The sequence below is a fragment of the Chanodichthys erythropterus genome, chromosome 14, assembly GCF_024489055.1.
Source record: "Chanodichthys erythropterus isolate Z2021 chromosome 14, ASM2448905v1, whole genome shotgun sequence".
NCBI lineage: Eukaryota > Metazoa > Chordata > Actinopteri > Cypriniformes > Xenocyprididae > Chanodichthys > Chanodichthys erythropterus.
Genome location: NC_090234.1, coordinates 44,773,808 through 44,787,570, shown reverse-complemented (window position 1 = coordinate 44,787,570; position 13,763 = coordinate 44,773,808). Strand labels below are relative to the sequence as shown.

The following is a 13,763-nucleotide window of genomic DNA, read 5'->3' as shown; positions in this document are numbered from 1 at the left end:
AGGTTAAAGGTGCCCTAGAATTAAAAATTGAATTTATCTTGGCATAGTTAAATAACAAGAGTTCAGTACATGGAAATGAAATGCAGTGAGTCTCAAACTCCATTGCTTCCTCCTTCTTATATAAATCTCATTTGTTAAAAAGACCTCCGAAGAACAGGCGAATCTCAACATAACACCGACTGTTACGTAACAGTCGAGATCATTAATATGTACGCCCCCAATATTTGCATATGCCAGCTCATGTTCAAGGCATTACACAAGGGCAGCCAGTATTAACGTCTGGATCTGTGCACAGCTGAATCATCAGACTAGGTAAGCAAGCAAGAACAATAGTGAAAAATGGCAGATGGAGCAATAATAACTGATATGATCCATGATAACATGATATTTTTAGTGATATTTGTAAACTGTCTTTCTAAATGTTTTGTTAGCATGTTGCTAATGTACTGTTAAATGTGGTTAAAGTTACCATCGTTTCTTACTGTATTCACGGAGACAAGAGCCGTCGCTATTTTCATTATTAAACACTTGCAGTCTGTATAATTCATAAACACAACTTCATTCTTCATAAATCTCTCCAACAGTGTAGCATTAGCCGTTAGCCACGGAGCACTATCAAACTCATTCAGAATCAATGTAAACATCCAAATAAATACAATACTCACATAATGCATGCAGCGTGCATGACCAACACTTTGTAAAGATCCATTTTGAGGGTTATATTAGCTGTGTGAACTTTGTTTATGCAGTGATAGAGTCGAGAGCTCGGGAGGGGGCGGAGAGCGTGAGCAATTAAAGGGGCCGCAGCCTGAATCGTCGCATTTCTAATTATGCCCCAAAATAGGCAGTTAAGAAAATTAATTAAAAAAAATCTATGGGGTATTTTGAGCTGAAACTTCACAGACCCATTCAGGGGACACCTTAGACTTAGTGCCATCGAACGTTTTTTTAAAAGATGTCATATTTTTAAAGGAAATGTGTGATTTCATTTAAAATGTCTCATTATTGATACAATTAGTGGTTGAATAATTGCCATGGCCAATGTAATGGTTGATATTTTCCATTTCAATTCTTGCCAACGGCCAATATGTTTTTCTCAGGAGCATGACATCATGACAGATTTCTGCTTCATATTGTTTGTCTGAGTATTACATTGAATTAAATGTTGTATCCTTCTGCTGTGAAGCTTGAAATGATAAACATTTACTCTTCGAATATTTGACATTATTAAAGGATATAAAGTTCTTTTGCTTCCACCAGCAATACAGTAATTAAAATGGAGCTCTTTTTTTTTATCGTTTTGGTTTGTTTAATAGTGCGTAGGATAATAATTCTGTCATAAATCTCTCAAAGTTCACACATTGCTTTTATTGCTATGAAAAGCAGTGTTAATTAAGTTGTATTTGCTGCTTAATTGCTTTGTGATATACATTATTTGTTGGTGATCTGGTGGTCAGGTTCATTAATCTTGTTTACTGTATAATCAGAGCTTGACTGATGTGTTGTCTGCATTAATTCTTGAGTTGATGTATACTTGTGTGTTTTTGTGATGGACAAGGTCTACTGGATGAAAATGGATGGATGGATTTGAATGTAATCAACAAAAACTAGTTTCACGATAATTTAATGTTTTGACCTGTTTTAATGTGTACAAAGTTCACGAATTGTCCACATGTGACGACTAGTTGTCGTTGTATGTTTATTTAGGTCGGGTGTGTGGGGGGCAGCAGTACCTGGCAGGCAGCCTCAGGCAAACACTGTCACATTACCTTTCTAGCACAAACGTTTCATTTCCCCATAGACTTCCTGTCTCTATCAGTGCACCTTAAGCTAAAAATCAATCCAAACACACACTGACATTTACAAAGCCTTTATTTGCCCTGAAATTGAACATGTTCTTTAATGTTTTAGAGTGATTTAGAAAAGGTAATTAATGGAATAGCAGACATCAGCTGTGTTTATGATTGGGAACGCTACTTTAAAAGTGATGAAAAATATAGTAAGTTTTGCATTACTCTTAATAATAAGTAACTAAATGCATTACATCTGTGTTGATTGAGAGTCTCTATACAGTGGAAGCCAGTGCTTGGCTTGTGGTAGAGCTGCACAATTTATCGTTAAAAGATCGCAATCACAATTCAAACCCCCGCACAGTCTCGTTCTTAAATGACAGCGATTCTGTTATGTCTATTAAACCTTCGAGTACAATTACAGCGGAACATTCAAATCTGCTTTGCCACTGATAGAGCAGTTGTCATGTATAGATATGAAACAGCTTCACAAACTGTCTTTTCAACTACATAATATCATTATTTCTGTTACAATAATTAAAATGATCACAGAAGTACTGGGTTAAAAGTTTATAGTTCAGATATAAACACTGATGTCTGCGGTAGCAATCAAAATAGAGTAAATCTAGGTGGTGACAAGTGACTGTTAAAAAATGTTTTTGTCATTGAATCATTCATTCAAGAGATGCGTTCAAAAACACTGAATAATCCAGTAATGAGACAAGTGAAGTATTTGAGCAAGTCATTGAATCATTTATATAAAACGATAAAAAAAAAAAAATTCAAATTAATTAAAATTAAATAAATAAATAAATAGAACGCCACAACTAACATTATTCAGAACCTCTAAATTACGTTATTTTGTTTTGTTGTCTATTCAGAATCATAATCTCTATTTTAAACACAAACATCTCAGTGATTCTCAGTTCCAGAATTGTGCAGCTCTAGCTCTTTTTTTTTTTTTATAACAAAAGGGTTTTTTTTGTTTTGATTTATATTTTACATATTACAACAACTCTGACGCTGTTTATGCACCTTAAATATGAACAATATATAGATAAGTTATATTTTTTTCTAATTGGTCAATAAATGAATTAAATAGTAAAAAAAAAAAAAAAAAAAAAGACATGTCACTTTATTAAAAGTAATTCTGATATTATGCTTAATTTATTTACACTTTTAGAGTTAGAGAGTTTAAGACGGGGGTTTTCAAACCATGCTTGAGCCTCCTCATAACTATACGCACCCAGAATATTCGTTTCAGCTTCCACATTAATACAACATGGTTCACACAACATTAGCTCTGTTGTTACTGCTTTTAATGCATGACCGCCTGAACCTCCATTAACCGTTTGTTAATTTAACCAGGAGAGTGCAAAAAAGTAATTCAGATCCACATTATATAACTAATTAGGTTTTGCCAATCTACTGAGCTCATAATTCATATTCAGTTATTGGATTTTACCCCCTTTTTCTCTGACTTTTATGCTTGGCTTCTCTCTGGGTTTTATTTTTTTATTTATTCATTTATTTTTTTAATGTAAAATGAAAACGCTAAACCCTTAAAAAAACAAAAAGTACTGTGGTGGGACCATGGTTCAGTGGAATGCCATGGAAATGAATGATCTTATCATGAAAAGATGATACTTTTTGGCAATTTTTTTGCTAGGAGCTTCAAAGTATACCAGTCTCTCTTAAGTTTCTGGTGAACAATCAATTTCGACATAAATTAAACTGAATATTATACATCACCTATGCAAAGTATCCCTGTTGCTTTACTGTACTGTACTGAAGTCCAAGACTTGACATTCACATGGGTTGCCAGATTAAGAACATGCAACAGGAATGAGTGCAATTGACAATGGAAAGCGACGAGCCTTGCAATGTATATTTATACATGTTTAATTATGCCACTGATCATATAGCTTTGTAGATGGATGCCGATGCTTTTTAGGTCTTGCAGAATCTGCAATTTCTAACCCAAATCGTTTGCTAGTTTCTATGGTTGCAATATACGTCATTTTCCACCAGCTGAAAACCCAGGGTTGTGGAAACCCTTTTATTTGAAGGAAGATTTTGTGATCTCAAAGACTCTGTTGTCTATAATTCCTTATATAGGTTATCTGACTTTTGTTTTGTTTAATTCTGTGTTTAATAGAGTCACCTGAAACAGATGCAGTGATGGACGTGGGCTCGGCAGAACCTTTGGACTCTGAGGTTCTGTATGACTGTGTGATCTGTGGTCAAAGCGGACCGTCCACTGAAGACAGACCCACAGGATTGGTGGTACTGCTGCAGGCTTCATCAGGTATCACACACTCCAACATTTGCATCATCTATGTATCAGTGTCTATCAACATTGACCAGTTTTAATGTATTTTAGGCCACTTTTGAAACGGATAACATCAGGGCACATAGTAATTAAAAATGTTGTTGATAACACTTGATGAAAAAAAAAAAAAAAAAATCAATTCTCTGATGCATCCGCGATTCTCTCCTCAATGATTTTCAGAATCGATTTTAGAAAGTTCAAAGAGTTTTAAGTGAATTACAAGGGCAATCGTGGACTTAATTGCTTGATGTTATACTTAAAGTTTGCAGTCTCGCCTGCAGGTATTTCAATGTTTTCCCTTAAAAATTCTCAACAAAGACAAGGAATGCAGTAGAAATATGTATTCAGTACGTGAAACATCTGATATCTCAAAATATATCTGTAATGCAGCTTATAAGATCTTATAAGTGTATAATCACTCATGGATCTTGTTCAGATACTTTAAACGTGTAGATACTGAAAGCACTCTGTGTTTATTGCTTGTAATATGTTTCTTTATTCCTCTTTATTGTTAACTAATTACTTAATTACTTTTAAAGCTGTATTTAGTCAGTTGAAAATTCTCAAAATACAATTTTTATTTTGTAGTCATATTAAAAAGAACTTACAAAATTACAAAACTGATTAAATAAAAAAATGTACAAATAAATGTAAGATTTAAAGTCAGTAAATGTATCAATTAGAGAAAAAATAATGTAGATTGTGAATCATTTCAGATTTCAGGTTGTGAGGTGCTTAAAGATTCCCACCCCAGTGACTACACTTCAGTCAGTTTCTAAGACACACCTGTATCTCAGATCCTAAACCAAGTAATTGTAATGGTATATAGAGACTGTTGGACTTAAGTCTGTACATTTGAGCACAGAATATTTGGGTGATATCTACATGCCAATGATTATCAATGTTGTTGTTGTACTGCATTATTTAGCCTAGTGAAAGCATACACAGATTAAAAATTAGAGGTCCAAGGATCGAGCCCTGGGGGACTACACATGTTTTGGAGGTCCAATCAGTTTCATAGTTGCCTATGCCTTTGTTAACATACTTGTTCTCGTTTTCTAAACGTCATCCAAGCAGACACTATATATAAAATTGCGATGGGACCAGAGTAGCATCAGATCTTTTTTTCCATAGTGTAATGAAAATAGAATCTTCATTTCATGCCCTTTTTAAAATAGGTTGTCCAAAAAAATTAAATTTCTGTCATCTATTCACCCTCATGTCATCCCAAACCACATAAAAAAATGTACCACTTAATGTACATTTCTGATCCGTCCAGTATTTTGTCTTATGATCCTTGATCATGTTGAATTTTTTGGATCCATATTTTCTGTAGTTGTAGGTTTAATAAAAGTTTTGATTATGTCTTAAGTTTTGTGTGATCAACATCCATGTATATTTTTTTGTATAGCGCTTTTCAGAATACATTTAGTTTTAAAGCAGCTGAAATTCTATGTATTGTGTTACACCTATGCACCGAACATCACTAACATGTTTTAGTTTGTGTAAGTCTCTATATCACCACTAGGACGGTGTGTAGCATTACAGCTTTCCATCTGCAGGTTCAGATTGTGGTCCAGATCACTGGAGCTCTTTAACTGTGCATTAAACCACTTTACTCTACTTGTTTTAACAGCAGTGTTTTCATTGCTTAATTTATCAAGTGCTTCTCAGCAGGTGCTATGATTAAAATTAACATTGTGTTTTATGAATAATCACTCATCTTTGATTTGTTCGATATGTGATTTTAGTAGTCTTGAAACGCTTCAAGGTCAAGATGGCATCTTTCCTGTGTGTTTCTATAGCAGTCATGTCTAAATCTGCAGAGCTAGAAAATCAACAGTTCTTAGAGATTTGATGGACTAACAGACTGCAGATTTGGTCTGTTTTAAAAAATTTTAGCTGAGTATTCAGTACGATAGGGTTTGGGGTCAGCAAGCATTGGCGTGGCGCGTGTTACAGTTTTGACTTTGACATGGTACTTCATTATAGTATGCAAATGGTGAGTGCCATGAATGTGATGATGGCAGCTAATTAGCATATGATTGCCATTTCTGAAGAGTGTGTATGTGTATTTCAGTGTTGGGGCACCGTTGTCGTAGCGACACGCCAAAGCGATTGCCCACTACAGATGAGGAGCACATCTACCCTGAGGACACATGTGGAGCGACCAATGACGTTAGACTGTCCCTTATGCAACGCTACTTTAAAGATGTATGTGCCATATATAAACACACGTTCACACAATAACATCTCTATAATACACTAACAATATAAAACTCATTCTGAAACATCTCAAACATTTTTGCTCAGTGCAATATGACTGCATAAGCATAAATGTGCAAATCTTCTATTATTTGTCTGAGATGCTTTTAAGCATTGTAAATGCACACCTACTCATACGCTACTGACTTTCATACAGGTACAACCTCATTATGGTTGCACACACATACTTTAGACCAATAAATTACAGTGCTGTTACCTCAGTAAAGGTTTCAGCACAGTGTGACACATTAAAATCAATTTCTCATCTGTCATGTTGCTTTGAACAATTAGAATGAACAATTCTTCTGCCAGTTAATTGAGCTCATTATCTTAACTGTGTAGATGGTTTACAGTTGCTGCATTAATATTGAATTCAATTGCTGTGCGGCTGTGCCGCATATCAGCTATTTTTCAGCAGCTTTGAGCATGATGCCAGATCATATTTAAGAGCCAGAACTTGCTGTTTTATAATGCACATTTTCACTCTATACCAAACCAAATGTTTGTTTTCTTTTTTCTTTTTTCATTTTGTTTTTGCTTTTTTGCCTGCATTCTTTTTTTGTTTGCTTTTACTTTATTAATTTCTTTTCGTTGTCTTATTTATAATCTCATTCTTTTCATTTAGTTTTCTTTTGATCTATTTTTCTTTTATTTGAAATGAAACATCATTAAAGTGTTAATTCACTCGAAATGAAAATCATTTACTCACACTTGTAATTCTGAACCTTTTTCTTCTACAAACACGAAAAAAAAAAAGGTTTAACCCCTTAAATGTCACCCTTCTTTATTGAACATGGACGTGAAAATGCACTATCCAAACTTGATTTGTTCTATTCAAGAATTCTTTGAAATATAGAATATATATAACAGGAATATAGTAATACGTTTGGTCTTGCTTTAAAGATGACACTCGGTAGATTGTTGCTGAAGTGAAAGTTAAAGTATAAAAAAGTTATAGAAGTTTAAATTTACTGTACATCAAATGTACTGTACAATTTTATATAAATTATGAATTTTATATAAAATCAAAGCCATATGTCTAACCAAGTTGTGTTCCAAATTTGAAGTTGATATCACAAAAATTGAAGTTTCCATGAGATTTAGGCGTTGCACCAAAAATAGCCACCAGGTGACACCCACATTCCATTGAATTTTTTTTTTTTTTTTTTTTTTTTTTTTATGGATTCTCCCGTAAAATATTAATACATTTCTGTCCAAATATCACTTCTATCACAAAACAGATGCCAAATATGGAATCTTGAGAATCAGACCTTTCCGACAATGTGTTTTATCAAGATTAGATAAGTTTTGACTAAAGTAATTCAAATACATTTTGTTATATGAAACATGGCAACACCCACTAGGGGGAGGAGCCTGCTAAAAGGATTTAAACAGGATGAATGCTGAGTTTTTAAGCTTTCGAATGATACCTAATTTATGATGATTACTGAAATGTGAGGTGAAAAAAAGCAATAAATAATAACGCCGCCAAGCGTCCCAACTAGCATTTGTAGGTGACCTTTAAGGAGTTAAACTGTACAGTGAAAATCTGTGGCGTTCATTGTGTTTTAAAGAGTTAAAGAGTTTAAAACAAAGCCTGAATGTGTTGTTAACAAGCCACTCGTTATGTCAAGACTCTGAAGTTTCCCTTTTTGTGTTCTCAATTTCCCAGAGTTCCTGTCTGCAGTCTGTGTCTGTTGGCTGGGACGGTGGTGTATATGTGCAGACGTGCGGCCACACTCTGCATATAGACTGTCACAAGTCCTACATGGAATCCTTACGGGTGAGAATCACTGTAAAGAGCTGTAACTTATCAAGCCATTTATCATGCATTTGGAACAGTTATAGAGGAAGTCTTACTACAATTAGGAAAAGTGTATGTTCATTGACCCCAATCTCACAGCCCGCCTAGCTATTGAACAGCTCTTAAATGATTTAACCTAACAGATGATTCTGGAATCATTCATCCAGCTGTCTAATATAAAGTGGCTTCTGATCTGGAGTCCGTCAGGACTGGAGTTTGACTCCCCTGTCAAATAGATATTCAGTATTCACTGTTCACACACTCTGTCAGCTGTATCCCAAACCTCAATTCATCATTTATGAAAATGTCCCATGGCACCAGAGCGTTGTGAACCACAGACTCCATACTGGAGCTGCCTTCACTGACTGTTATACATAAAGACTCATCAGTTCAATGTCTATCTAAAAATTATTTTTAAGGATTCATTTTGTGTTTTACTTGTTACATTTTGTTGATACACAAGTTGGTACGTTCAACAATATTTTCCATGATGTACAAATACAAAATGTCTTTCTAGACAAAATCTTGAGCTATTAGTTCAGACTCTGATCTGTTATTAGAGTTTCATCCACCACTGTTTCTTCTCAACCGAACTTATGCTAATAAGGGCAGTCTGACATAACCATCTGCTTAATTATCTGTAACATGAGCATTGGCGCTTAGAGCAAGAGAGGGAGGTTTAGGCAGCCCTTTAGCTCTAGAATTATCAGCACTTTAGTCTCAGGAGATGTTCACAGAACCCTCAAAGACTGATGCATATATAACCAAAAAATGCCAAGAGCTTCCTCAAAGTCATAAGCTCCAGTCTTATTTAATTATTATTACATTACATTACATATTAATTATTACAAATTATGCAGTTTGCAGCAACAAAGTCAGTATGTGTGGCATTACTTTTCTGATCAGTCTGACTTATGGTTTTTGTCTGCCAGGTGAAAAGAGAAATGAAAATTTCCCATAGATTTGCATTAGCAAAGTTTCTGTCCACTTTTTGCAATATTCATATTCATTCGACAAAGTAAAAATGAAAAAAGAAAAAAAGTTTGCTGTCTGCAGCCTGTTTTCATCCAGATAAGAAATCTGCCTTTGAGACAATTCCATACACAATTTTGTGCATATTCGTTTTGCGCAAATTTTCGCAAATTCTTTTTCTTTGGCATTCTAATTTCACAGAAAATCTAATTTCACAGAAATTTTGCTTCCTACTTTCACACATAATTTAAGTTAGTAATCTGATGCATGTACTGTAACAGCCTTTATGTGTTGAAGCATCTTTTCCAGTATGCAAAATGTTTTCATGGGACAAAAATATACTGATACCGTGACAAATGTGGAGAATTTAGATTTCGTTAGGCCATTTTGCTGTGTATGAAGTCCAACTAGATTTAACACAGTACCCAGAAACAATGCTTTAAGTAAGAAATAAGGTATGAGAGGCTGCGCTGTATCGTGATTCGTGAATAAGTCACGGCGGAAGGGCGCTGTTAGGTACAACACAAAGCTTATAAAGCTTATTGCTTTTATAAAATGGTTACCACATAATACAAACATTAAAGCCAAAAATATGTATCAATGCAGCTTTCATCAATTAAACTTTCATCAAAAGCCTTCCTTCCACCTGAAAAAATAGTCCCTGACCGTGAACAGCAACAGAAGTTGCATTATCACGCCATTAGATGGCAGCAAAGACCGTCAGTAGCAAACACTTTTACATTGAAAAGACTGAATTGTTGTGAACACGGAACAAAACGCAACTGACAAATGCTTTGACTAGAGCTGTCAGTCATGGGAAAACCCCTTAACTGTTAAAAGGACAAGATAATACAAAGGACAATTAAACAGATTTTTACAGGACTGACCTGAAGGAAAATGCTAAATGCAGGTAATAAACTCGCTCACTTGACCTCTTTCTCACAATACTCTTCTACATAATACAGAAAGCTTCAATGAACAATATCAGTTGAGAACAAACAGTTTACGTTGCTAAGAGTGGTTGCTAAGGATGTTGTGTAGTGATACACAGAACCGTTTATCACACAGCTATTGACCAGAATCAATGACAGGAACTAACAGTTTTATAATGGGAAATAGATGAGGATGCGGGTGCGTGTGCATGTGTAATTCTGTCATGTGACACCTTATTTATTTGTGTTAAATCTCCCTTTTTGGATGAACATTTTTTGCAATGTGCAGTATTAGCATAGAATTTATGCACTGACTTTAAAGATTGTGTTGACACTTGCAAAGTTTTATCCATAATTAGCATTTACATCAGTGAACATTTTTCTTCTTGAATGGAAACTTGGCTATTGAGAGACAAAACCAAGCCATATCTAGACTAGTGACTAGAATATCACTGGGCTCTTTCGACTTGGACCAGTAAGCAACATCCTAACAACCACCCAGGACACCATTGCAACCATGATAACAGAATAAGCTATGTGGACCAGACTTTTACTGTAACAGATAATGTCATATGGGATACTATGAGTGTTGTCTTTTTTTAATTTATTTTTTTTATAAAGTATTCAATTGTAAACCTAGCTGTAAATGAACCTCTATCATATTTTTTTATTCCTCAGAATGATCAGGTTCTTCAGGGATTTTCTGTGGATAAGGGCGAGTTCACCTGTCCACTGTGTCGTCAGTTCGCCAACAGTGTTTTACCCTGTCGTCCTGGCCGTGGGATAGAGACGCCCGCCTGGCACGCACCCAGTAACAAGAGCATGTCCACTCTGGTGAAGGAAGTGGAGGACCTTCAGGAGCAGCTGGGCATTTTCCCAGTAAGCGCCAGCGTAAAGCAGAGAGATCCTATACTGGTATTTATTAGAGCGCTCTCCCCTCCCCTCTTTTCTGTTCTGTTCATCTCATCCCTCCATCCTGATTCAGAGTAAGGACTGGTGTGCCACTCACCTCCATGTGATTGTTGTGGTTTAACATCTCATAACAGAAAATCTCAAGCCAGTGTCATAGACTTGCATGTCTGGTCATTAAAGTTCTGAAAAACACAGAGGCCTTCACAAATCTGATGTTTTTTCCCCCTCCCAGGCGGAGTCGAACCTCAGTAAAGAGATGGAATCTGTTATAAAGGACATTAAAAACACCACACAGAAAAAATACATGGATTATGGGAAGAACCCAGGGTCGCCTGATAATGACTTCCTGTTCATGTACTCCGTGGCCAGGTGAGCATTGCGCATCTATTTAAGACATAAATTACACAGTTTTTCTGCTTTTGGTAACACTTTATTTCGATGGTCCCCTTTGAACATTCTGTTGTTGACAGTAAGTAACATTGCACCTACATGTTAACTAACTCTCATAAGAGTGTTAGTAGACTGTCTGCTTAATATCTGCTGTTTATTTTGATGCTCCCCAACAGACATTCTGCTGACTATAAGTAACTTTGCAACTACATGTCAACTTATTCTAACCCTAACCCTACCAGTCTACTTATATTCTGAGAGTTAGGAGACATGTAGGTGCATCGTTAATTATAGTCAACAGAATGTGTAAAAAGGGACCATCAAAGTAAAATGTAACCACACTTTTTTTATTGGTCAGTGTGTTTTCTCTAAACTTGAGTGTTGTTATCATGTTTGGCATTTGAAGGAAGTTCAGTACAGTGTAAAGTGTGTTGTATACAGATGTTCTGATGTCTTGAGAGTGTTTATATTCTTGACAAAATTTGTGAAAATGATTGTGTAAATGGCATCATTTTAGTTGCGATATGTACTTAAATATGATCAGTGTTTCCTGGAGGAAGAGTGTGTGTTTGTGAAATGTGTGTTATATTCAGCAGCGTCGACAGGGGAAAACATGGCATTGAAAGTTTATTGGCTAATTTTTACCTCCTCATATAGTCTGTTCTCAGATCAGTGGTTTGACTGCATGGGTTTATTGAACTATAAACACTATCTGTGTAAATCATGTTTTTTTCCCCCATTATACATACTTTTGCCTTTTTTTTTTCATTAATTCATTCATTGTTGTTTTTTGTTCATTTGTGATTTATTTTATTTGTTCTCCTGTTTGTTCTTTTGTCTTTTTTAATCGTTCTTTGTCTGTTTGATTGTACTTTCTTTCCTGTGTTTCATTCATCCATTCTTTCTTTGCTTCTTTTTTTTTATTGTTTATATTGTTCAGCATTTAGTTTGCTTGTTCTTTCCTTTGTTGTTTCTTTCACCATCTGTTTGCATGTGCTTTGGTTATTTTGTTTTTTCCTCATTTTATTTCTTCTTTTGTCTACTGTCATTCTTTCTTACTGCCTTTTCTATGTTCCATCCTTTTTTGTTTTCTTTTATTTGTGTTGTTCATTGTTTAACTTGCGTTGGTCTTTCATTCTGTTTTTGTTTGTTTGTCTTTGATCATTTTTTTATCACTTGTTTCTATTTTTGTTTATTTTACTGTTTTTTGTGGTTTTGTTTGTTCTTTTTCTGGTTTTGTCTGATGATCACATTATACTGGATGATGGTCTGTTAACTTCATCTCAAATGTTCAGTGACTCTAGGGTGTCCACCTGCTCCCACTCCAGCATCTTTAGTTGTGTCCTGTCTTTAGCAGGATGATCATTCTCAGGCCATTAGCCCCTCCACACCCCTCCTCTGTCCGTCCGTCTGTCTGTCTGTCTGTGAGCAGCGATCTCTCTCACTCTCACTCACTTATCAGTGGCAGCCAGGTGGATCCACTCACCAGTGCATTATCTATGTGAAATTGCTTGTTTCTTTTCATCTCCCCACTCCCTTTCTTCTCTTCCAGGAGGCTTTTAAGATTTTGCTAAGTGTCTGTAAGACATGGCATGTGCAATGTTAATTTAAAAAACTTGATTTTAGTGCACACAGGTTGCAGTCTTTCTGTGGATTTTCAGATTTCAGCTTGTAATAATGTAGATGCACATCTCAGACTCATGTGTGTTTGTGTATGAGGAGCCTTACGTTGGATTCTTCACATACTAATCACACGTCTCAGTTATCGTGTCAATGTGTTTTTGCTCTTGATAAGGCAAATGCTTGGTAGAACACCAAAAAGATAGAATGCTAAAAAATAAATGCGAATGTAAAAAAATTGAGCAACTTAAGACATCATTTCTTGATTAGAAATTTTTAATGGATAATTCATAGCACTGTATTGCCTTTTAAATGTTGTGATACATTGAATTGTTTGAAGAAAACTTACGTAGTTATTGTATGTGTTATCAAACATTATAACTTTGTTTGCACACTCTAAAAGAGGTCTGTAAAAATAGGGCTCAATGTACTGTTAATATGAAGGAAATTTTCCATATTGATTTTTCTGTATTTTATTTACCTGTATTTTAAACTATGCTTTGCATTGTGTTGTGTTTTAAGATTAAAGCCAAGTTAATATCTGTAAATTTAACAGAAACCAGAACCTTTTCCACTTTTCTACAGATTTATTTCTCTTACAGTGTTGTCATTTTTGAAAACTTAAATTGTATTATAAGGTTTTATAAGGCATTGTAAAAGGACAGGTCCAGCTCAGAAATCCAATGCGATGAGCCATGTTTTCATGTTTTTTTTGGTTTGTTTTTTCTATTTATATGTTGTGTACC

The 13,763-nt window shown here is 35.1% G+C and overlaps 1 protein-coding gene across 6 annotated transcripts in view; it reads left to right on the top strand.

The window, feature by feature from the left end:
- The window catches only part of ubr3 (ubiquitin protein ligase E3 component n-recognin 3), an 83,256-nt gene that overhangs the window by 40,996 nt on the left and 28,497 nt on the right, over nt 1–13,763 (top strand). For 3 of the 6 annotated variants that reach the window (XM_067408834.1, XM_067408833.1, XM_067408835.1), the window contains 5 exons: nt 3,949–4,098; nt 6,203–6,336; nt 8,060–8,170; nt 10,774–10,974; nt 11,240–11,376. In XM_067408834.1, coding sequence (XP_067264935.1) covers nt 3,949–4,098; nt 6,203–6,336; nt 8,060–8,170; nt 10,774–10,974; nt 11,240–11,376 — 733 coding nt within the window. Of the gene's footprint in view, nt 1–3,948; nt 4,099–6,202; nt 6,337–8,059; nt 8,171–10,773; nt 11,011–11,239; nt 11,377–13,763 lie in introns of all 6 variants that reach the window. The other 3 variants (XM_067408832.1, XM_067408831.1, XM_067408830.1) reach the window with 1 other exon arrangement.